At 44.5% G+C, this 24,594-nt stretch overlaps 1 protein-coding gene across 2 annotated transcripts; it reads right to left on the bottom strand.

Moving 5' to 3' along the window:
* Nucleotides 1-56: 56 nt before the first annotated feature.
* si:ch211-149e23.4 (uncharacterized) lies at nucleotides 57-21,902 on the bottom strand. Of its 2 annotated transcripts, none has more exons than XM_015950988.3 (14): nucleotides 21,197-21,902; nucleotides 12,954-13,280; nucleotides 12,559-12,867; nucleotides 8,545-8,826; nucleotides 8,351-8,462; nucleotides 6,808-6,971; nucleotides 6,454-6,735; nucleotides 6,075-6,368; nucleotides 5,709-5,993; nucleotides 5,477-5,639; nucleotides 4,932-5,092; nucleotides 4,781-4,856; nucleotides 1,738-1,768; nucleotides 57-1,663 (listed from the first exon to the last, which is right to left on the bottom strand). In XM_015950988.3, the coding sequence occupies exons 1-14, from the start codon at nucleotides 21,228-21,230 to the stop codon at nucleotides 1,520-1,522; spliced, it is 2,664 nt and encodes an 887-aa protein (XP_015806474.1). In that variant the 5' UTR covers nucleotides 21,231-21,902; the 3' UTR covers nucleotides 57-1,519. The 2 variants fall into 2 exon arrangements, with proteins under 2 accessions (XP_015806474.1, XP_015806472.1); XM_015950986.3 differs by lacking the exon at nucleotides 21,197-21,902 and adding an exon at nucleotides 17,941-18,782.
* Nucleotides 21,903-24,594: the final 2,692 nt, after the last annotated feature.

Genomic DNA, 24,594 nt, shown 5'->3' on the forward strand with positions numbered 1-24,594 from the left:
TCTCTCTGCTGCTAAAGCTACGGATAGCAAACGCTACGGGCGATGCCTGAGTGTGAACGCGCATGAAGCAGCCTGCTCGACCCGAGCGTCTCTCTTTTTCTGTGATTTTACAGAAAAACAGGCAATCACAGTAAAAATGCCAGGGCTCATTCTACAGGACCAGGACATTGCAGGAGAATGTATGAAGAAGACATTTATTATTTCTATACATGTTTTGGCTGTCACACTTTCACAATGCCCCTTTTAAGTGTTTGATCCTGTACGTGTGATTTGACGTCCACGTTCTGGTTGGATATCAACTAAATGAATTATCCAAATGGGTTAGCATTTTAATCGCCGTAGAGGAGTCACTTCAGTATTTTTTCATTACAAAAATGTACATTTTATTAAGATTTTTGAATTTAGGACCATATTTGAACAGGAAGTGATGACAGTGAGAAGACTCATAAGAAAGTTTGACACATTTTAGGCATCGAGAACCGAGTATCGATTGGAACCGGTTCCAACAGTTCATTTTTCCCTTGAATCGCTCAACGTATTTTATTTCGACTCCTAGAATGCCGACGGAAGAGGAATCCGCGGCCGATCTCCGTGAAAAATAAACGTGATCTGCAAATTGTGATCAACGCTTTTCAGAGCTGATCACACCAGCTGTCTGTGTGCAGCACGAGTCCCCCCTCCCCCCACCCGGATATAAACAAACGCGTCTGCCGAACTTTTACGCCGTAATGTAAACGTTAACTCCTGCAGCGTAGAGGAAACGTGTTAAATACGTCAACACGGTGGATTTAATAGAAGCTTAAAGAACAAACTCTGGACGGTGTGAGGTGAGTTTGTCTCACTGCAGAAATAAAAACACACGGAGCGTCAGAAGAGTTTTAATGTTTAAAATCTGTTAAGATTGTTACTGACAGCAGCTACATTTAAGTTCCTGTTGTGACTGAATGCTGCTGCAGCATGGACGTGTAGTTCTCAGTCATCCTGGACATGATCATCCTGAGAGTTTTAGCTGGAAACAGCTGCACGTTTCTGGATATGTTGGAGACATTTAGTCTCTCATCCCAGAGGCTGCTTCCAGACTTTGGTTGTGGTCAGAAACAAACACACTGGTTGTGCTGCAAGTCTTTCTTTTTCTCCCCAAAACATGTTTCTGTCTAAATGAAGGTGACGTTGTTGTTCATAGAATTAAAATTCATGTTGAAGTTAAGATTATTTCATCCAGGAGGACCTGTGGTTAGCTGGCTCGTGTAAAACATGTCATGTCTTGAAAGAACCGGAATCGGGAATCGATAGGAACCGGAATCGAAACGAGGAATTGGAATCATTCAAAATCAAACGATGCCCAACCCTAGTATACGTGCATAAAATGATGCAAAATTCAAGTAAGGCTACAAGTGCAAACTCAGTACAGTTTTATCTCATTTGCTACATTTTCTAAGCTGCTGCTGTTTCAGTACGTCTTCATGGTGCACATTAAGCCGTTTACAGCTAAATACACACATTCGATCCTTTGCACGTGTTACACCGTGCTCTTGACATCAACGACTATGGAGAAGCAGGTCAGCGGAGCGTACTTCTCGCTGTCCTCCGATCCCGGCTTCCTCACCCCAGGAGAACCGGATTCCTGCATCAGACTGGTCAGCGCCGACACAGACTCTCGCTGCTGAAACATCAAACAGAAATCAGAAACGTTCTCTGATCTTCAAACGCAGAAGCCTGATAAATGATTTAAATTACCTTTTGGGGTGTTTTCTTCTTTCTTTTGCTGCTGGAAAACAAACCCAGGATTATTGATTTGTCTGTTGCCACTAGGTGGCGCTGTAACACAGCTGTGCGAACATGATGAAGCCCAAAAGGGACGTTGACGTGAATGCTCTGCATGCAACAGGAACATCAATGATCTCTTTGTGCATCATAACCTCAGTGACATCATCACTGTTACAGGCTGCAGGGTCAGGGGCATTCGGGGTCGTCTTGTTTACGGGGTGGACGACCCGAAATGGACCGTCCCACTAAAGCAGGCATGTTTAAAGTGTGGCCCGGGGGCCGTTTGTGGCCCTCAGAGTGATACTGCCCTGTTGTTTCTCTAGCAGATTATTGATGCAGGTCAAGGCGTATCATTTTTATGTTCGGATGTGTACTAAAATGAGGCCTAGCTTTGAGCAGCACAAATAAAAGTCTCTTCACAAATTGCATTTGTAGGTTTTTTTAATAAAAAGTCTAGTTTTTGTGGCCCGTGACGGCTTTTACTTCAAGGTGTGGAACACTGAAAAAACATTTAAGGATTGTTTCTCGTTTTAATCAGTCACTGCAGCATGAGCATGAAAATAGTCTCCTACACCCATCTCCTGCATTCTGATAGAAAACAGCCAGACGCTGAGACTCGTGGATTAGAAAAGCCCGGCAGATCTATGTCACACTGTCACTTAAAGAGCAAGTCACCCCCAAACCAGCTTTCTTTTCTTGATAAACTGTATAAATCCGTGTCTAATCGTGCTGCAGACACGTGTAGTTAGTAGTTTTGCACTTTAGTGCATTTTTGTTAAAATTTAAATTTTCTGCCTAAAACTCAGTGTTGTGCCATTGTCAGGTAAAAACTCTGCACTGCAGTTGAATTTAAATCTGCCATCGCCATTGGCTAAGAGGTACCCTAGAACGTTAGCTGGTACCATATGATGTCACAATGTTGTTGTGAGCCTGTGCGTGCGTGTGTGTGTGCGTGCGTGTGTGTGCACGTGTTAGCGGCTCCGCCCTCACGGTCTGCCAGGCAACAGCATTTGTTGCATTTTTCAAACAGGAAGTGGGAGAGAAGTAGGGTTGTCACGGTGTGAAAGTGTACCCTCACGGTTATTGTGACCAAAATTATCACAGTTTTCGGTATTATCGCGGTATTTTTTTAAACGTGTTACACTTTCAGACAACTAAATAAACCCTGTATATCAGGAAAATATTGTCCTCAGTTTGTGTCTAAATTTTGCCTAAAATGTGTTATTTTGTAATTATGTTGTTTATTTGTTTACATTTTTCCCCTTTAGTCTTTAAAATACCAATATTTGCCCATAACTTCTTATGTTTTGTCTGTTTGATGTCATAATTTTAAAAGTATTTGATCAGATGATACTCAGTACTCAAGTAGCCTTCTAATCAGGTACTTTTTTACCCTTACTTGAGTAATAAACCCTATATCAGGTAAATATTGTCCTCGGTTTGTGTCCTTCCAGTGATCTTTGCAGATGTGGGAAAATGTCATCAGGCAGTAATCATTGTTAAATTCATAATTATTCTCGGAGAGAGACCAACTCTTATCGGCCCCTGGGAGCCCCGTAATGCATAGCGTCATTTCAACATGGCGGTGTCCGCGACACGGTTTATATGCAGGTAGCGACGCTGCGGCTGCTTTATATAGCGACTCGTTGCATTCTCCCTCAACCCAAATCCTCGGATCACGCATTTTCAGCTAAAGCGCTAACGTTAGCTTGCCTTGCGTTGACTGTAGAGTTGTGGGTGACGGTCACGCAGATGTGTCATGAGATTTGAAGCGTTGCTGCCTTTCACAGACACTTTTTCTGCACGTGCTGCAAACAGGATAGCCGTCTTCTATCAACTGTCCCTCGGCATTCTTCAAATATCCAAAAAATGCCCGTACTTCCCACTTTGTCTTCTTTGAGGGACAATAAATGTCCCGAGCGCTGCCGTCTCCTCCGTTGGCCATTATTTCAGCTTTAGCTTCAAGAAAGTTTTGGTTGTAAACAACAAAGTGCGCATGTGCCGCCGGCAACTTCAGCAGATGATACAGTGGCTGGTAAGGGTCACCGCGCCTACACCGCAGCCACGGTAATCCACTGAGATAATTTTTTTTTAAAAAGACGATTATTATTGTCAACTTTTTTACCGGGGTTTACCGCTACACCGGTTACCGTGACAACCCTAGAGAGAAGTAATACTCTAGTAGGGGGTGACTCGCTCTTTAACATTCATAGACTCACAACGAGCATTGGTGTTGTTGGTTTAGCGTCCAGGAAACCGCAGAGAACGTCTCAGCTAGTAGAAGCTAACGTTAGCATTAGCAACGCCACCACACAGCAGAACTCCTTCAGGCACGTGTTTTTTTGTGCAGATAAAACATCAACATTGCAGAACAAACGGAGTCAGTGATAGATTCGTGTTGCTGCTGGACAATCCGAGGCGAGATGTCCAAATATCAGGAAATAGGAGTTCAAAACTGTCGTCTGAAGCTCAGCTGTGATCTGGCTCACTTCTATTCCCTGAAAATGGTGCACCAGTGTTTTTTTTTCCCCAGCTGAAAACTTACAAGGCATTCATTTCTACTAGAGATCACTGCAAATGTCATCATTAAATGAGTGTTCCACCCCTTTAAAGATTTTGGCCCTCATCTTGGAAAGTTAGGACAGTTTCATCATCATAACTTTCCAGAATCAGCTCGTTCCTCCCGAGTGTCGCGACAATGCTAAATAAGATAACGAGCAAACTATCGTGACTCTATAAGAAAAAAATAAATAAAACAGAACCTCAAAGATCAGAAGACAAAGAATAAATCTGTTTATCTCAGTGAGGATCAACCTCTACCTGTCTTGCTGCGGTGGCACAGGCACCTGTCTGCTGCAGCCACAGCCTTCCTGTTTGTGAATATCGACACTGAGGTGGTTGGTGAGTCGGGTTACCGACCCACGCATCCTGTTTTGTCTCGTACCGTACTGCACCAGCTGCGCTGCCCTCGTTTGCACGCAAGAACATCACCTGCGACACCCGTGGGACTCACCAGCACACGCACAGGATGACGACAAGGACGAGGAGGACGGCTGAGGCAGAGGAGACGCAGACGATGGCAACCAGAACTGCAACACATCCAGAAGATTAGACCCCAGCACCGACGGCATCAGGCGGGAGGGTAAACAGCTAAAAGAACTTACAAAGCTGCTCGTCCACGCTCGTTAGCTCCACCTGGACGCTGACGGAGGCTCTGTGGTGGTAAAACGACGCCGTACAGGTGTAGAGGCCTTTGATCTGACCCAAGAGATCCGACTGGAGGAGCATCACCGCTCCGTCCAGCTGGACCGCTGAACCATCGCTCCTAGAACACACGTGAGCGTTTCGGTTCAGCTATTTGGGGAAACTCGTGGAATCACTGAGACGTTATTAAAACATCTAAAATAAACCACCAGAGACGGTTTTATGATCCAGAACCCAGGACGCCTCGCTCATGGTAGCAGAGACAGAAATAAACCTTTATAAAATATCCAAACTATCCCTTTAATCATCATTCAGAGCAACCTAAAGTGGAACGTTTACATTTAAATGCTGGTTTCCCACGGTAACCCTCTCCTGGTTTGCTCAGTTACATCAGATTGATCATTTTTTAAGCTTTAGGGCATCTGAAATAGTTATTAAACAGTTATTAGGGGCCTGAAATGGTTCATAAACGATGAAATTGTGTCTTTATTTGTCGAAACACCACCTTCGACAGTCCAGGTTGAACTCTGGCACGTTTCCTTCGACCCGGAGCAGAATCTTTGGGTTGTGTTGGTTCTGCTGGACCGATACTCTGTAAGTGTTGGTCTGATGACCGTAGCGGCTCTGCAGAGGAGTCGTGCGGTTCAGGACTCTCACGGAGGAGATATCTGCAGAAACACGGTTCAACATCCAGGTCTCATCCATGTTCTTACGACTGTTGTCCCGGTGTCACTCACAGTATTTGGGGATTTGGACGGTCCTCTTCTCCGTGACCCCCTCGCCTAACCGGTGGACGCAGGTAAGGTCCCGGCCCTCGAGAGCAGCCAGAGGAAACCGATACGTCAGCCTGGCGTTCGTCACATGCCCTTCGCTCTGTGAGAGCAGGGATGTTTCACCGCTGGCGTTTTCAGGAAGGACCCACGCCAGGTTTGTCCCCGCACCCTCCTCTTCGAGGTCACACACCGCCAGCCAGAGAGGGGAGTCCTGCTGTCTCGCCACGGCCACGCTGAGCTGAGGGGGTTCTGACGGAAAAACAGAACAGGAAGGAGGTGAGCTGTTGTTTTAGGCGTCACAAGAAGGCTTCTAAGGAAGAGTTAACGCACTGTGCACGGGGATGTTTATTGTTCTTTCCTCTGGAGTCTCCAGGCTCGGGTGTCTCACCGTGCACGTCAAATTCTGTCCGGCGTAAAGCGAGGACAGGAAATGCACCGAGCTCCGGGTCGATACCAAACCCTCGGACAGGACTTCGGTTTCTGTCATGGCACCGATGTTGTTGTTTCCAAAGTGCCAGCTGATCTCTGCAGCGGAGCGGACGCCGACCGCAGAGCAGAGCGCCATCTTGTACTTGTGACCACCTCTCCACACGGTGTCCACCCTGAGGGTGACGTTCGGGCGAGCTGCAGGGACAGCAGGAAGTAACATAAACAGATGTCCACATATGTCCTCCGTTAGGATGAATATTGACTGATTTGTAACACAAACCACAAGGAGGGAGCGTCCTGCTTCTTTTCTGTGGTTCCACAAGCGCGGGGTGATTTATCACACACAGTGCTGTGAGTTCCTGAGGTGAGCAGGCAGGGAGGAGCACCACTCCTCTGATGGAGTGGCTTCCATTAGAAGAAGTGGAGTTGAACAGGAAGTCTGCAGAAATCCCCTCTGGTAGCAACCAGGACACGCTGGCTGCAGGAACAGCACCTGACGCCAGGCACTCCATCACCCAGCGTCCACCTTCCACTTCATCATGGACTCTGATCGCGGGAGCGGCTGGGAGGAAAAGAGCAGAACTTCAAGGAGTTGTAGGAAGTATTCGATGTGATTGTCAAAAGTCTCACGCACCCATCTGTGGAGCTCGAGGGAGGACGGTGGCGTTGAACCTCAGCGTTGTTTTAAGGTGACGATAGGAGAAATCACATTCATACAAACCCCGGTGCTGCTGGTTTACCTGAAACACCAGGCTTCTGTCAACCAGCTGCACCTCCTCAGGCAAGGTTCCATTTTCTCTACAGGACACACACACACACACACTTATTTCGTGACATTTATCTAATTACACATAAATGTTCCCTTAAGATCTTCTACTTTTGAGTTATGTTCCCCATGATCACCCCGGCGACTCGTGTAAACTATAAAAACTCTGAATAAGTGTCTAAATCTGGTTCCTGCCGTCTCTCACCTGCGGCTTTGTGCCACCAAATGCTTCACCACATCCTCCGCAGGATGTGTAGGCTGTTTCAGTCAACAACCTCTAGCATTATTAGTTGCGATGTGAAAACGAGCAAAATAAACCCAGATTTGGCATTTAGGGGACTTTGGAATGAAGCAATGCAGCGAATCAGGGACAGAAAAGTCCTGCAACAGCGCATGAATGAATGCAGCCCTGAGCAACTAGGAGTCTTAAAAAACAGGAAAGAGTGAGAAGCATGTCAGCCAATAACTTCCCGATTTTAGGTTCCCATTATTCATCTCATTGGTGTGATGTCATAAAGCACACAAGCTGCATGTGTTTGACTGATGTGGAGGACTACTCCCGCATAAATAAATCAATTCATTTACAAACAAAAATAAATAAATGAAGGATTAATACATCTGTATTGATCTCCAGTATATTGATTTTATATTTAAAGAGCAAGTCACCCCCAAATCAACTTTTTTGCTGATAAACTAAATAAACGAGTGTCTAATGGTGCTGCAGACACGTGTAGTCAATCATTTGGCACTTCAGTGCACTTAGTTCAAATTTAAATATTCTGCCTAAAACTGGCAGTGTTGCGCCGTTGTCAGGTAAAAACTATGCACTGTATTTGAATTTAAATCTGCCACCGCTATTGGCTAAGGGGTGTGCTATGATGTAAACTGGTACATTATGATGTCACAATGCTGTCGTGAACCTGAGTGTGTATTTGTTAGCGGCTCCGCCCTCTCGGTCTGCCAGGCAACGGCATTTGTTGCATTTTTCAAACATGAAGGAGGAGTGGAGTTAGACTCTGGTAGGGGTGACTTGCTCTTGAATTATTAATTTCCTCAACTGTTTGCATTTTTTATTTATTGATTAGCTGATTTTGTCATTTACATATTTATTTATTTATTGTGGGTTTTACTCTCATTTATTAAATTTTTATTGCCTTTGTTTATTTACATTTTTTACTTATTTATCTATTTATTTATAAAATCATTTATTTATTTTATTTATTGCCTTTTATTTACTTACATTTTTATATGATTTTTTAATGTATTTGTTTTTATCCATTTATTGCTTTCATTCACTTCCTCCTGGATTTGCTGTATATTCTGACAACAGGACGCCTCCATCGGCTGGGGTCTTGGCTGTAGCATGCTAAGCTAATGAAATGCTAGCTCGTCATCACCCAACATTTCTTACTTTCTGCAGGTAACTTGGTAACGCGGCACATTTCCTCTGACCTGCAGGCTGATAACTCTCCTCTCTCCTTCCACCAGCTCTACAGACTCACTTTCAGTTTCTCCAAATAAGTCTGCAGATTAAAAAGAAACAAGTCTGTTCCTGTTTTTCTGCACAAGCACCAGAGATTTTGTCCAAATCTGAGACATACTCACAAAAAGTGGGCAGTGCTATGACTCGTGACTCCGCGTAATGAAATTTGGGGTGTTTGAACAAACAGGCGACGCTGCGGCCTTCGTATTCTGCAGCCGGGAGACGGATGGAGAGCCTTTGTGTGTTTGAGTCTGACTCCTTCTCCCTCTGCAGCTCTTCAGTCACGTTCAAAGCCAAAGAGATGTCGGTGTCGGGTCTTCCTCCGGATGAAATGCATGAGACCACCCAGAAATCGTTTCCTGCTTTCTCTAGCATCTCTGCTGTAGCGTTCACAACTGGCCTCGCTGCAGCAGGAAGAAAGGCGAGATGAGTCATTGTTCTACAAGCTGCTCATGTTTTATCCAGTTAATTAAAAAGTCAGATAGCAAGAGGATTCTTTTTTTTAAACTCAGGATAGGAAGATGGGACCAGATGAGCTGAATGTTAGCTAAACATGAGCCAAAAAGGGGGCTCCTGCCTGTGCTTTGGAGGGCCGACTTATAGCTCATCACCTGTCCCATCTGCTGAGTGAGCTGCAGCTGAGAGCAGATGTCTGGACCAGCTGCTGTCCGACCAGAGCGGGGAGAACCACAGGTCCTAATCCAGGGAGATCAGAGTCTATTATCAAATATAGAAAAGTAGCTCCGTGCAACAGCCAGACATCCCTAATGAGTAGAGAAGTTGAGCAAACACTTGCTAATAGCTTAGGAGTTGTCCGTCTGTTAACTCCCTAAATGAAGTGATTTAGCCGCAGCAGTCAGACGACGTCTCTAAACGCTCACAAATGTGGAACTCTTAAAAACAAAATGTTGTAAAAGATTAAATCACATTAGATCATTCGGAATGTGAGGCAGCTACAGAGTAACCAGCGCCCTCTAGGGGTGCTGACGGATAAAAACACCTATTATTACTTGTTCTGTAATCCCAGTGAGTGGTGAGCCTGATTGGATTTATTTTTCTGCTGAGGTTCGCCGAAGGAAGAGCAAAATCAGCTGTTTATCAGGTCAAACTTAAGTGAGACAGAAAGAGCCCACAGCTAGCTTCAAAGACCTGGACATCTGTTAAAGATCCATTTGCACCGATTCTGGTTTCGATCGCAGATACAGATTTCTGATCACCAAACAGCTCTGACCTGCTGACACCGATTCAGTTTCATTCTATTTAAAGGTTTAGTTCCAAGAAAAACACTTTTTATGATTATTTCTGATTATAAATCACTTTGAGTTTTTCATGCAGGCTGAACATGAAAATAGTCTCCTACACCTATCTCCTGCATTAGCTTCTGATAGAAAACAGATGGTGAAACTCGAGGATTAGAAAATCCTGACAGAGCTACGTCACACTGTCACTGAACATCCATGGACTCACCCATCTTGACTCACGACGAGGAAGGCTGCTGTTGGTTTAGCATCCAGGAAGCAGCAGAGAATGCCTTGGCTAGTAGAAGCTAACTGTTAGCATTTGCTACTCCACCACACAACAGAACTCCTCCAGGCTTGAGTTATTTGTAGAGATAAAACATCAACGTTGCAGAGCAAACAGTCAGTGGTAGAGTTGTATAAAATGATGCAAAATTCAAGTAAGGCTACAAGTGCAAATATCAGGACTACAAATCCTGCTGGGTTCAGCTCAATTTGTAGTGACTCACTTCTAGTTCCTGAAACAGCTGCGCCGGAGCTTTTGTCCCTAGAGTCTGACTTATAAGGCAGTGATTTCTAAGAGGCCACTGCAAATGTACAGATTAAACGAATGAACCACACCTTTAACAGAAAACTAAATCATTTTAATTTCTGATTAACTTTAAAGTTACAATTCTGAAGAAAATCTAAGATCTTTTACTGCTAGCTTGAGTTAGCACTTAGCGATGATGAGTTACAACGAGGAAATATGGGGGTTTCATCGTTGATCTTCCTCATTACCAGCCCGCCCTTTTCTGTTGTTAGCCTAATTCCACAACTTCCCTCCAATCTATCGATATAAAACAAACATGTTCTGTTTATTAACAGGTTATCTTTTGTATTTTTTAAGCACCACTCAGAATTGATCATCACCTGATTTTTAGGTTTCAATTCCTGTTGGACTCATATTTGTTCCAGCATGATAACCACAGCTGTATTATTATCGCTCAAAATAAGAATTTTCTTATTTCGTGACAGAATTTGGACACATCACATTTTTATTTGCCCTGCTTTAATTTCTTCTAACTTTTCAGGCTAATTTTAGCCGCTGAGCTACAAAAAAACAAAGTTTAGTTTCAAAAAGGAAGCTAATAGATGCTGAGATGAGTCACTAATGTTTGATGTATATAAAAGCCAAGCATGAAGTCACAAAAACTCACATTTTAGTTAGAAATGACCGACTCGACAAGCCGACGTGTGGCTCTTTGCACATTCGTTAGCATCATTAGCAAAAGATTGTCATTCAACAATGAACATTTTTGCTTCATTTTGATCCCATTTAAACTTTTCATAATAAGCTTTGGCTCCATCTGAGCTGCAAAAGCTTAAAGGGACTTTACGGAGTTTTGAATTTTTATGCTCGCGATTGCCCCCTCAGGCCAAAAGTGTAATGGCAGCTTCAATAGTAGGCTCGTGCACGAGGCACGTATTCTGTACGTGCACACTCCTTAACGAAAATAACAGCTGAGACAGTCCCGTGTGTGTGTGTGTGTGTGTGTCCCGGAGGACAGAGGACAGGAGAACGTGCAGCTAATTAATTAAATAATTTGGTTCTGTACCTTTCTCTTCAGCACAGCCGACAAAGGTTTATGATGGGTCAGTCCTCCTGCATGCTCAGATCATTCCCTTCCCTTGCTTGAAAAATTGTTCCAAAATGAAAGTTGAACCCACATCTTTTTTATCTGTGAATTCAATGCCGGTCAGTGAGTCTCAAATAAAAATTTGGGCATCTTATTGTAAAAAAAAATATACCATTAATGTAAAAAAAAACTCTAAATAAACTATGTTCACACCCAGAATCAAATCACGGAAATCAAGTTCAGTGATGCAAACATGACCAGCGAACAAAAAAAGAAATATGAACTCAAATCAGGTAAAGATTTCATGGCGTTCTGGGTCGCTCCTGTTTGCTGGCTTCAGTTTTTGAAACAACTATTGAGCGACTTTCCTGCTGGTGTCTAATTAAAAATGTCGGTGATGCTGCATTAGCTCGCTGCAGATTCAGCAACCTCACAAACTCAGAGTGTAAACAGGAGCCGTTTTTACAAAACAATGCTGCCAATTTGTCGCCGCGGCATCAAGGAGCCTCAGGTCGTTAATAAGTGGTCAGACGTGTCCTTTTCGCAAAAGATTACGTGATGGCGGCATAAAGGGGGTGTTGGGCCGGTCTCTGTGCTGCCGCAGACTTCCGTTTATCTTGGACGTTATTACCGAAACCGAAACAATCAGCGCTGTATTACTGCAATATTACTACCAAGTGAGGTGGAACGAATGCCACAAAAGTTGCGCATCACCGTGCCGCCATGGCACGTTTACAAGACACATGGCTGAGGTAATATTACGCTGATGTGCCGGCACGGTGAGTCTTGTAAAAAAAAAAGTCGCTAACTACGTCCCTCTGCTGTGATTTTCAAAAGGAGAAAATCCGACAACATTCCTTCCAACATGATGAAGACATTCGTACATATTGCTCCTTTAAAGCTGGAAGAGTTCTCACCAGTCCAACAGGTGTGTGTGTGTGTGAGCACACAGCCTGAGTAGTCCTGCACTTTCCTGCATTCTGATTTATTTTAGCCACCAGAGTCGTACGCTGCTGCACCACCACATCTTTTTATAGAACCGGTGATGCTGCTTTGTGACTACGGCTGCAGTCCCACATGAATCTGCTGCACTGTGTAATGTGATTTATGGTCTGCCAGTGCGCATGTGGAACAGAGTGAGAAGGAACAGCAGGAGAAAGTTAAAGTGTTGAAAGATGCTGAGTCACAATGCCTGAATGCAAACCTTTCACTGGTGATGCAATAGTTCTAGGCAACAAAGACACAAACACAACGCTGGTAGCTTGAAAATGAAACTTACTGAACGTCTCCACCCTCGCTGCGGTGAGCCTGGGGGTTGGGAGGGTTGGGTGTTGGACCACACAGGTCACATGCTCCTGGTCCTGCAGGTGGGTGGGGAAGCGGAGGACGCTGCTCAGTGTGGAGGTGCCGTTGGAGTGAAGCGTTTTCCTCGACTTAACGGTGAAGAAGTCATCTGAGGGAGGACGGCCGCCGACCAGCCAGCTGATGCGAGGGTCAGGCTTGCCTCCAACAGCAGAGCAGGACACAGACTGGTAGTGAGTGTCGCTGATGGTCTCTGCGTTCACCGTTACCTGTACGTCCGGCTGAACTGGGAAGAAATGACCAAGGTGCGTCTGCTGAAGGTATTGCTTCTGATGTGGTTATCTCAACAACACATTTGCTTGATCGACTTACCTATAACAATAACAAACATGAAATCAAAAAAACTCTCGTCTTCTTCCTCAAACTCACAGTGGTACATTCCCTCCGCTTCCACGCTGGACACGTTCATGCTGACAGTGAAGTCGGTAGGAGAGGCCGGCACTGAGAGGTCGGAGCGGCTGTAGGGTCTTCCGTGACTAAACCCAGCCAGTCGCTTGATGACACCCTTAGAAATCTGACGTTTCCAATGAGCACTCTTGATCTGATTCTCACCCAGATACCTACAGCCGAGGTGCACTTCCTCCCCTAGGGCCGCCGTGATGTTGCCGCAGATCGCCAGAGTCGGCCCGGCACCTGAACCTGTGACGCAGACCAGCAGCACGACTAGTAATAAGAAAAGGTCAAAAGTTCATCTGATCAGTATTAAAACACCCGTTTCATACACCAGAAACAAAGGTCACCGTTCTGTTGTGATTAGGTGGTTTCCAGTAACTCATCAATGATAGCTTCTTCTAGAGAACCCCCCCCCCCCCCCCCCCAAGGCGCTTTACAACACAATCACTCATTCACCCCTTCACACACACATCCACACGCTGGTGGTGATGAGCTACACCAAAACCGCAGCTGCCTTGGGTCGCACCGACAGAGGCACCACCGGTCCCTCCGACCACCACCAGCAGCCAAGGCGGGTTTAGTGTCTTGCCCAAGGACACAACAGCAGAATTGCTGGGAGCCAGGATCGATCCTACAACCCTCCCACTGCTGGACAACCTGCTCTACCTCCTGAGCTACTGCTGCTCCAATAAGTAAATATTCATCAAATATTGATGAATGTTTTGCTTCATAACAAGTTTTCTGTTGGTAAAATACAAACATCTGAAAATTAAAACAACATTTCTGAACAATAAACCTTAAAATCATAAACTTGTTTGGTTCTCATTTCATTTCATTTATTTATAAAGCCCCTTCTGCGACCAATGCAGACGCCCAAGCTGCTGAACACAACTAGGGATGCACAGATGGATCGGCATTTGATCCCAATCGGCCGATAGCGCCCCTATCGGTTTTGATCGGAGTTTTCAAAATAGATCAAAGCAGACGGATCAGGTAGGGTTGTCACGGTAACTGGTTTAGCGGTAAACCCCGGTAAAAAAAAAAAGTTGACAATAATAATAACCGTCTTGTTTTAAAAAAAAACTATATTATCTCGGTGGATTACCGTGGCTGCGGTGTAGGCGCGGTGACCCTTACCAGCCACCGTATCAGCTGCTGAAGTTGCCGGCGGCACATGTGCACTTTGTTGTTTACAACCAAAACTTTCTTGAAGCTAAAGCAGAAATAATGGCCAAAGGAGGAGACGACAGCGCTCAGGAGGGCATTTATTATCCCTCAAAGAAGACAAAGTAGGAAGTATGGGCATATTTTAGATATTTGAAGAATGCCGAGGGACAGTTGATAGAAGACGGCTATCCTGTTTGCAGCACGTGCAGAAAAAGTGTCTGTGAAAGGCAGCAACGCTTCTAATCTCATGATACATCTGCGTGACCGTCACCCACAACTCTACAGTCAACGCAAAGCAAGCTAACGTTAGCGTTTCAGCTAAAATGCGTGATCCGAGGATTTGGGTTGAGGGAGAATGCAACGAGTCGCTATATAAAGCAGCCGCAGCGTCGCTACCTGCATATAAACCGTGTCGCGGACACCACCATGTTGAAATGACGCTATGCATTACGGGGCTCCCAGGGGCAGATAAGAGTTGGTCTCTCTCAGAGAATAATTATGAATTTAACAACGATTACTGCCTGATGACATTTTCCCACATCTGCAAAGCTCACTGGAAGGACACAAACCGAGGACGATATTTTCCTGATATAGGGTTTATTACTCAAGTAAGGGTAAAAAAAGTATCTGATTAGAAGGCTACTGGAGTACTGAGTATCATCTGGTCTAATATTTTTAAAATGATGACATCAAACAGACAAAAAAATAAGAAGTTATGGGCAAATATTGGTATTTTAAAGACTAAAGGGGAAAAATGTAAACAAATAAACAACATAATTACAAAATAACACATTTTAGGCTAAATTTAGACACAAACTGAGGACAATATTTCCTGACATACAGGGTTTATTTAGTTGTGTGAAAATGTAGCACGTTTAAAAAAATACCGCGATAATACCGAAAACCGTGATGATTTTGGTCACAATAACCGTGAGGTTAAATTTTCACACCGTGACAACCCTAATACAGACCATTTTAGATTAGGTTACATTTCCTTTATTCCCAGATTATGTAGTTTGTAGCACTCATTATAATGTTGTAGAAAATTTCTGGCCAATCCACGTGATCGGTATCGGTGATCAGCCTTCTATTATATCGGTATCGGTGATCGGCAGCAAAAAACCTGATCGGTGCATCCCTAAACACAACACAATAAAAACATAAAACCATCAGAATAAAATATAACAATCGTAAAACCAACATAAAATCAATTAAAAGAGGAGAGTTAAAGCTAAAAATAAAATCCTGAAAAAGATTAAGCGGCCGGGGCATCGAAACAGGGTAAAATTTGCTAATCCTGAAATGCCTTGACAAAATATGGGTCTTAGGGCGGGTCTTAAAAGCCCCCAATGAGGGTGACTGACGCACCACTAAAGGCAACTGGTTCCATAGTGCAGGTGCCAACACAGAGAACGCACGGTCCCCCCGTGACCTGCACTTAGTGCGTGGAACCATCAACAGCTCCCTGCCGGCTGAGCGAAGGGCCTGCGAGGGGGCATGCCTATGCAAAAGGTTGCCAAGATATGCTGGAGCCGTTCCTTATAAGGCCTTGTATGCCAGTGCCAAGACCTTGAATTTTGCCCTGTATTGCACAGGCAGCCAATGAAGTGATGCCAACACAGGGGTGATATCCTCCCTGCGCCTAGTGCCTGTCACGAGCCTAGCGGCTGAGTTTCTGCTAACTGCTAGCGTGCTACCGCACCCTGACTAAGGCCGGCATACAGTGCATTGCAGTAGTCGAGCCTTGAAAGAACAACAGCATGTGTGACAGTCTGTAGATGTACTCTGGACAGCAGGGGCTTCATTCTGGCAAGTCGGCGTAAGTTAAAAAAACACGATCGCACAACCTGGTTGATTTGCGCGTCGAATTTAAGGGCTGAGTCCAGTTGCACTCCCAAATTTCGGATGGTGGTCTTCATGTTGGATGCTAAAGGGCCCAGATTCACAGCATCACATGGGCGTGTAGGCATGCCAGGGCTAAGTACAATTACTTCAGTCTTAGCATCATTCAGATGTAAAAAGTTTGTAGCCATCTAGGAGCGCACATCCTCTACAAGTGATCTTCTCATGTGAGATTCAGTGATATCTAGTGGCAAAGCGGAAAACTGCAACAAAACTGTATAAATGAGTTCATTTAGCAAAGAAAGTGACTCCATTTTCAGACATGTTTTCATTATTTACTTCAGGTGATGTCGTAAAAAACAAAGTTTGGCGTTTCTGTAAGTGAACTCATCTGATCATGAAGTTCCAGGGAAGACCTGAGAGACTCATCCTGCAGGAAAAACTCTGGCTTCACACGGTTTTAGAAATCAATGAGTCAAAGCATAAAAACGGTTTCGTGGCTGGTAAAATGAGCTTTCTGGGAATTTTTAATTAAAACTAAAGTGTTTTTAATACCCACAAAAATAGTTTGGCACGTTTGGACAACATTAAAGGAAAGTGATGGAAGACCTTTAGCACAGTCTTGACCATTTAAACCAAAAACATGAAGTTTTCTCTGTTCGCATGAAGACAAGGGACATGGTTGCTCACAGTGACATTGGATCCATGCTGCCTGGTCTTCACGGGGTGTATCTAACAGAGGACTCCATTACGTTAATGAAAACAGAGCAGAAGTGATGCCCTGGTCTGCTCTCAGCACTAATCAGCAATGGCGCGGGCGTTGGACAGACACTGACAGGTTTTAGCACCTTCAGAAGAAGACCGAGTCCTTCCTGCAGCGCATACCAAGTCTCCTCCACTCTGCTGACTTTAGGAAGGAGCACTTGAGGACAGTTTATTTTATCTGTCAGATGAAACCAGTAACGTCTGTAGCTTCATACACATGATGAGGCCAATGATGACAGTTAGCTGCTGCACCGTGTCAGGGAGAACTACGTGCGGCCGGCTGCTGCAGGCTAAACCAAACTGTTTGCATCAAGCTCTGCTGCAGCTGAGATGCTCCTGGGTTCCCCATATTTCACAGCAAATGGAAACTATGTGGAGGGCTTCCAACGCCTTTAAGAGCTGAAAAATAAATATGCTGCATCACTCGGGTTTTGCCCACTGGGTCTATTTGCCCTTGCAGGTTATTGCCAAAATAAATGTCAGCCAAGAATGGAGAACGCATGCCTTCAGGATACAAACTAAGTAACAACCGAGGAAAAAGAAAAGGGAAACATGCATTCTTTCAGTGCATCATATTTCCTGAACCCCACGGGCTTCCTTTTCTCACCAAACAGCAACAATTCTACTGTGACAGGTAGCAAAACTGCCGCTGCAGGCTGGGGATGTGGCGAACGGATCAGACTTTCAATTTAAGAACACGCCGCTCTTTTCACTCATCAACCTCCATCTCCAGCCTGGAGTTTCAGTGACTTTGCAGAAACAATCGCTACGCCCACCGTTGTTGGGGCTTTCCACATGCACAGAAAAAAAGGCATCTTAACAACTCTCATATTTTAGTTTTACTAGGTTATAAAGATGCGTGGATTTAGGGTGACACAGCTGATCAGTAACATTAAGCCTTCTGGCCTACTGACAACAAAAACAACTTTCCATCTGTTAAATGCGGTCGAAAAGGGCAATTATTCGGCTTTACAGGCTGTGTGCATTTATAATTTGACTGATCAGGTAGGGGAAAAACTGCAGCTGCACCAATACACACAAATACCAGAGCTTAAATAAGACCTAAAGGTCCAATAAAGCAAGTCCATAAACAACTGACAGTCACAGGCGGGCTGTAACCCTGCAGACTCACCCAGACTTTCCAAGGAATGTGCAACGTTCAGGACAAAAGCCAAAAGCAGCTGCCAAGAGCATCTCATGGTGGCGTCATCTAGTGACACGCAGCTGGACTCACTACAAGTGTGTGTGGAAGACGTGGGTATTTAAAGTGTGTGTGTGTTTTCTCTGTGGTTCATGGTTAAAGGTACACACCCTTTACAGATGACACTGATGTGCGCATGTTTGCTGCCACCTATACAACCACAGATTGTACACACACACACACACACACACACACGCGCGCGCGCGCGCACACACACACGCACACACACACACACACACACGTGTTTTTATGGGTTTTTGTGGACTACGTTTTCTGAGTTGTTTGTGTGGACCCTGACTTCCACTATAGCCAGAATGGTGCAAAAAATATGTTTAACTCTAGGTGGGACAAAGGAAGCTTCCTCTAGGATTTTGGTTGTGTGGACCGGGTAAATGTCCACACAATGTTGGTCTCCGGTCAGGGGTTGGTCCACACAAACCCATAAAGACAAGTGCACGCACACACACACACACACACACACACACACACACACACACACACACACACACACACACACACACACACACACACACACACACAGTGCATAAAACCACTTTTCTGTTCTCTCCTCCTAAACACACTTCAGCGTAGTTTCGCCGTTTCTATCCTGTTTTGCATCTCGGACGCCCCGAGCCCGCGTCTGTTCAGTCGCTCAGCCACCTAGTATAGCCGGCGCCTTGGGAAGTGAAGAAGCATGCATCATTCATACCATCCTGTCCCTGTGGGGTCCCTCAGAGACGTCCTGTCTGACAGCAGAGACAGCTTATGCCCGACGCTGTGGGAAATCACTCACTGCTGGTCATTGTTTTTATGACACAACGTTGCTCTAATTCACTTGAATGCTTTTTTCTCTCAGACAGATTAGTATTTGCATAGTTTGTCACTCTGGGAAGGGAAGTGCAAACAGCTTCACGTGCACGAGGAGGGTAATTATGTTCTGCAGGGATTTGGCGGGGCACAGCTTTTTTAGAGTTTGTCACTCTGTTGGTGATCAGCTTTAGTGTCGAGTCATCCAAACCACCGGAGGCTGATGCTGAACGAATGGGCCTGATACTCACACATATAAGTGATATAAAATGCTGCCAGTGCATTTATTCATGTGGTTTAACGGCTTCTTTAATGATATCTTATGAAAGTGGCACACAATGTGAGAATGTCAGCAGCTGGTGAACAAAGGAAATGCTCGGTCATTGTCGCGTGCCTTACATAAAAACACAGACGTGTTTCAGTCACTTCAGAAGAAAACAAGTAAGTCTAAACTTCAGCTTTAACAAATAACCACCTCAGTAATCCAAAACCCAGAGGCTTATGTTTTTCTAAATGTCCACATTGTCTTTACTTTGCAAAATAAGCCTTTTAATTAAAAAGAAGGACCCTTAAAATGGCAGAATATCTTCAGTAGTTTAGGAACATTTCACATTACCTTGCTGTAAAAGTCCTATATGTATTTTATAGATCCAGAGTTATGTCTGTAGTTATGCTGCTATAGGCTTAGACTGCTGGAGGACATACTGACTACTTTCTTCTACAATCTGCTCTTTAACTGTATTATTTTCTGCTATTTCAGCTGTTAACTTTATTTTCTCTGCAAGTGTTTTTCTCCCCAGAAGAAGCTACAATGATGTTCTGCTGAGCTGTGGTGGCCTCATGGAGGGGGCCATCGTCTAGCACACTGCTGCTAACCACTTAAACATTCTCCCTCTCCTGATAATAACATTTTATTTTGTTCGACGTTGGATGTGCTACTACTAGTTTACCCGTTTAATTATAGATCCACTAGGATAAATACAATAAAGTTTGTCTCTCACCAAATAGAATATTTACTAAGAAATCACAATGTAACCATAGAAACACTACTTGGGTGTGTGTGTGTGTGTGTGTGTGTGTGTGTGTGTGTGTGTGTGTGTGTGTGTGTGTGTGTGTGTGTGTGTGTGTGTGTGTGTGTGTGTGTGTGTGTGTGTGTGTGTGTGTGTGTGTGTGTGTGTGTGTGTGTGTGTGTGTGTGTGTGTGTGTGTGTCTGCTCTGTCTTCTCCATCCCCAGTGAGTCATGGAGGATGACTGCTTATACTGAGCCGGGATTCTCTGGAGGTTTCTTCCTGTTAAAAGGGAGTTTTCCTCTCCACTGTCGCTGCATGCTTGCTTAGTATGAGGATTGCAGTAAAGACTCTGACACTAGTCAGTGACTCGATGCAACCTGCTGGGTTCCTTATATAGGAAACTTTTTTCTGATTGGCTTAATGAACTGACCTGTACTGGAATGTTTACTGTGTGAAGTGCCTTGAGTCGACGCTTGTTGTGATTTGGTGCTTTATAAATAAACTTGAATTGAATTGAATAGATTATATATATATATATATATATATATATATATATATATATATATATATATATATATATTACTCCTCCTTTTATATGTATATTTTTTACTCTGCGGTGTCACTTGATAAATCAAATCTCCTAAACACAATAGGCAAAATGCCACGAACGCAAGTTAACGAGCTTCTGCTTTGGGTTGCTAAATGATCCATGCTAGCTCTTTACTAGCACAGAGAAGAAGCAATGCTAAAAACATTAGCAGAGAGTTAGCATTTCAGAAATAAAAGTCTCCTGATATTAACCTCTCTTTGTTAGCATTGCTTCTTCACTGTGCTAACTTCGGCTAGTAAAGAGCTAGCTTGTGTTACCATTTAGCGAACCAAACCAATAGCTTCATAATGAATGTAAGTGGACACAAACCATTTAAAACATGTGTCCTTTTGTGGCGTCTTAAAAACGGTGACTGTCTCCTTTTCAGGTCCTGCAGCGACCACTTAAAAAACGCGATACACAATACAAATGGTGCTACAACCAGGAAGTGATTCAGCTGCCTAAAAAGTCAGGAAGCATCAAACCAAGGGTCCATAGCATAAACCCTACTCCTTTTATACCCGTAAGTGAAACATTTGATTTTAAAGACAAACTCCTGACTTGTACTCATTTCACAAAGATAAGGAAGTCATTTTCACTGCAATCCAAAATTCCTGGCTTAGATATTCCCCAGTCTGTAGGAAGTCCGGGAGTATGGACAGAGTTTGGAAAACTTCACTATTTTCCTGGGCAAGTGTGAGCTCCTGCTTTTTACACGGCGGGTGAATTGTTAACATATCACAGACAAGATATTTATATTTCTAACAGATGTACAACTCACTTCCTTTCTGAATTGCTGCCTTTCTCTTTATCATTCTCTCTGTGGACGCACATCTGGAATTTCAGCCTGGAAAGAAGAAAAAAAGGTTGCTTGGTGATCAGCCAGGAATAACCACCGTAGGAGGAAGCGGTCTTCTCCATGGTAACCTCTTCAACCCAGAGGAACCTTATCAGGTGTTTCAGTGGAGGAGGCTAATCTCTGATCATCTGTCTGCTGTAGTTCATCTGCGGCAGAGCTATCACTGAACACACACACACACACACACACTACTGAAGAGATACCACTCCGTCTCAAAGCCTGATTGATGCGACTCTCTCAGTCCAAGTCAAGTACCAGGTCAGTCCCGAGACATCGCTGGCATCTATGTACAAAAAAAAAACTAAATACCAAACCAAGTTGCATACATCCCCGTCTGGAGGGGTCATCTGTAATCTCAACAGCACGTTGCAAGTAAGTCCGATGACTTAGTTCTCTCAGCCGTTGTGTCTCCATGCAAATTCAGCCCTTCCAGGACTTGCTATGATGTCAGCGAGTGATGTCGCCAATCAGCACCAAAAGGCATCAAAGGACATAGCATTAAAAGTTTTATTTTGTCAAAGTCCGCCATAATTTCATCCATTCGCAGATCGCCGATACAAGTGGCGGAAATTAGTTTTCTCCGCAGGGTGGCTGGGCTCCCTTAGAGATAGGGTGAGAAGCTCGGTCATTCGGGAGGGGCTCGGAGAAGACCAGCTGCTCCTCCACAGCGAGAGGAGCCAGTTGAGGTGGCTCGGGCATCTGGTCAGGACGCTTCCCTGGTGAGGTTTTCTGGGCACGTCCAACTGGGAGAAGACCTAACGGGTGACCCAGGACACGCTGGAGGGACTATGTCTCTCAGCTGGGCAGGGAACGCTTTGGGATTCCCCCGGAGGAGCTGGCCCAAGGGGCTGGGGAGAGGGAAGTCTGGGCCTCCCTGCTTATGCTGCTGCTACCGCGACCTGGCCCCAGATAAGCGGAAGATAACAAATGGAAGGATGGGCGCTTGTAATTCCAGTTAACTTTTTTTTATCCTGTCTGTCAAAATGACGAAAACTGAAGCTCAACCTCTGCCTACAACATTCCTTCCTTCCTACTCTACGATTAGATGCTTCTGCTTGTTGTCAGTCTAATGACAATTACCACAAACACACACGTCTGGGTACCAGTCACAGTTCTGATCATTTAGAAAGTCTGGTAACCCTTTAAACATTAAAGGGACATTATGGAAGTTTGACAGCCAAAACATGTATAGAAATAATAAATGTCTTCTTCATACATTCTCCTGCAATGCCCTGGTCCTGTAGAATGAGCCCTGGCATTTTTACTGTGATTGCCTGTTTTTCTGTAAAATCACAGAAAAAGAGAGATGCTCGGGTCGAGCAGGCTGCTTCATGCGCGTTCACGCTCAGGCATCGCCCGTAGCATTTGCTATCCGTAGCTTTAGCAGCAGAGAGAGAGGCAGTGCCACTTTGTCGCTGTTCCTAACGCCTAGTGACAAAGCTAGCTACATTTCTGAGGACCCTTAGCTACTTTCTGTAGAACTTTCTTCTAGATATTTCCTGCAAATTAGCAACAAAATAGCCATTTTCACTCCGAACCGTTCTTTGGGCGTTGTTTCAGCTGTCATCAAGGATATAAATGTTACAGATACAAAGAATGTCACTGGCGCTTTAGCTCACCTAGTTAGACGACTGACTCTCGTGCAGAAGACCCAGGTTTGATTCTGGATGTGAACATAGTTCATTTAGAGTTTTTTTTTTACATTAATGGTATATTTTTTTACAGTAAGATGCCCACATTTTTATTTGAGACTCGCCGAACGGCATTGAATTCACAGATAAAAAAGATGTGGGTTCAACTTTCATTTTGGAACAATTTTTCAAGCAAGGGAAGGGAATGATCTGAGCATGCAGGAGGACTGACCCATCTTAAACCTTTGTCGGCTGTGCGGAAGAGAAAGGTACAGAACCACATTATTTAATTAATTAGCTGCGTGTTCTCCTGTCCTCTGTCCTCCGGGCCACACACACACACACACACACACACACACACACACACACACACACACACACACACACACACACACACACACACACGGGACTGTCTCAGCTGTTATTTTCGTTAAGGAGTGTGCACGTACAGCAAATGCACCTCGTGCACGAGCCTACTATTGAAGCTGCCGTTACGCTTTTGGCCTGAGGGGGCAATCGCGAGCATAAAAATTCAAAACTCCGTAAAGTCCCTTTAAACCTACAAAGCATAAAAGGCTGCTCTGATTGGTTTATTGAACGTCTTCACCTTGTGTGTTCAGGAGCACATAATGGTCACCGATGCATTTATCAGCTCCAACAAAATTATATGGATCCATAATGAACGGTCCCATAAATGTTTACGACTTGTAGTTCAGCCTTTTAAAGGCACATTACTGAGCAGAAGCCAGCCTGAACACTGAAGGAGATGTGCTGCGATTCTTTATGAATCAGTGTTTCCTGCCAGCTCTTTGTTTGCAGGACAGGACGAGTCATTTTCAACTGCTGCGGCTTCTACTTTCTTACAACTGACAGGAAGCCTCGGAGAGGTAATAAAAACGCTTTTGAAGATAAGCAGCTGAAAAGATTTGAGAGAAACAATTCTAGCAACGTCTGAGTAAAACAAATAACTCAGCTGAGCCTCGTCCTCTCTGATGCTCCTCAGACGGGGGAGTGCTTAATGGTTACTTAGTCGGTGGACATTACTCAAACGGTGATCAGGCCGTTCTGAAGATGATGCATCTAATGTTCAGGTCATGAGTCGTTTATGCGATTCAACGGTTGAGGCCGAACTGCTGAGTGCTTGATGCTTGTTTAGTTGATGGAAATGACTTAAACACACTCGAGTAGAGTGAAGAAGCATTTCTGGTCATTACAGTAAGTAGTGAGGGAGAGGGCTTATGATAAACGATGCTGCTTCTAAGGAACATGGGGAAGCAGATCTCTTGGTTTTCTGGCAAAAATGGGAGGAAACGCCGGATGTCCTGCCAGGTTTGGTGGCCCGTGGTTGGAGGAGAGAAGCTGCTGGCAGAGCATCAATTGAGAATGTAAGTGAAACAGGCAGCAGATGGTTCTGGTTCATGCACCGGTTGTTTGGGACGTGCTGAGTTTGACTGGGCCTGTGCACCCCCCCACCCCTCCATCAGACCTGGCACCCGGCCCTGCTTCGTCCGCCACAGAGACAACAGCCGGCTGTGAGTTCATGCTAATGCAACCTCCCATCAGAGGGGAGTTACTTTATGATGCTTAGAGCATTAAATGATGCCGTTTATACCTTAATGCAGTTATTTCTCTGCCGTTATTCTACAGAAAAGCTCGTTCTCTTGAGCTGTTTTTGAAAGCCTAACCACA

The sequence above is a fragment of the Nothobranchius furzeri genome, chromosome 13, assembly GCF_043380555.1.
Source record: "Nothobranchius furzeri strain GRZ-AD chromosome 13, NfurGRZ-RIMD1, whole genome shotgun sequence".
Taxonomy (NCBI): Eukaryota; Metazoa; Chordata; class Actinopteri; order Cyprinodontiformes; family Nothobranchiidae; genus Nothobranchius; species Nothobranchius furzeri.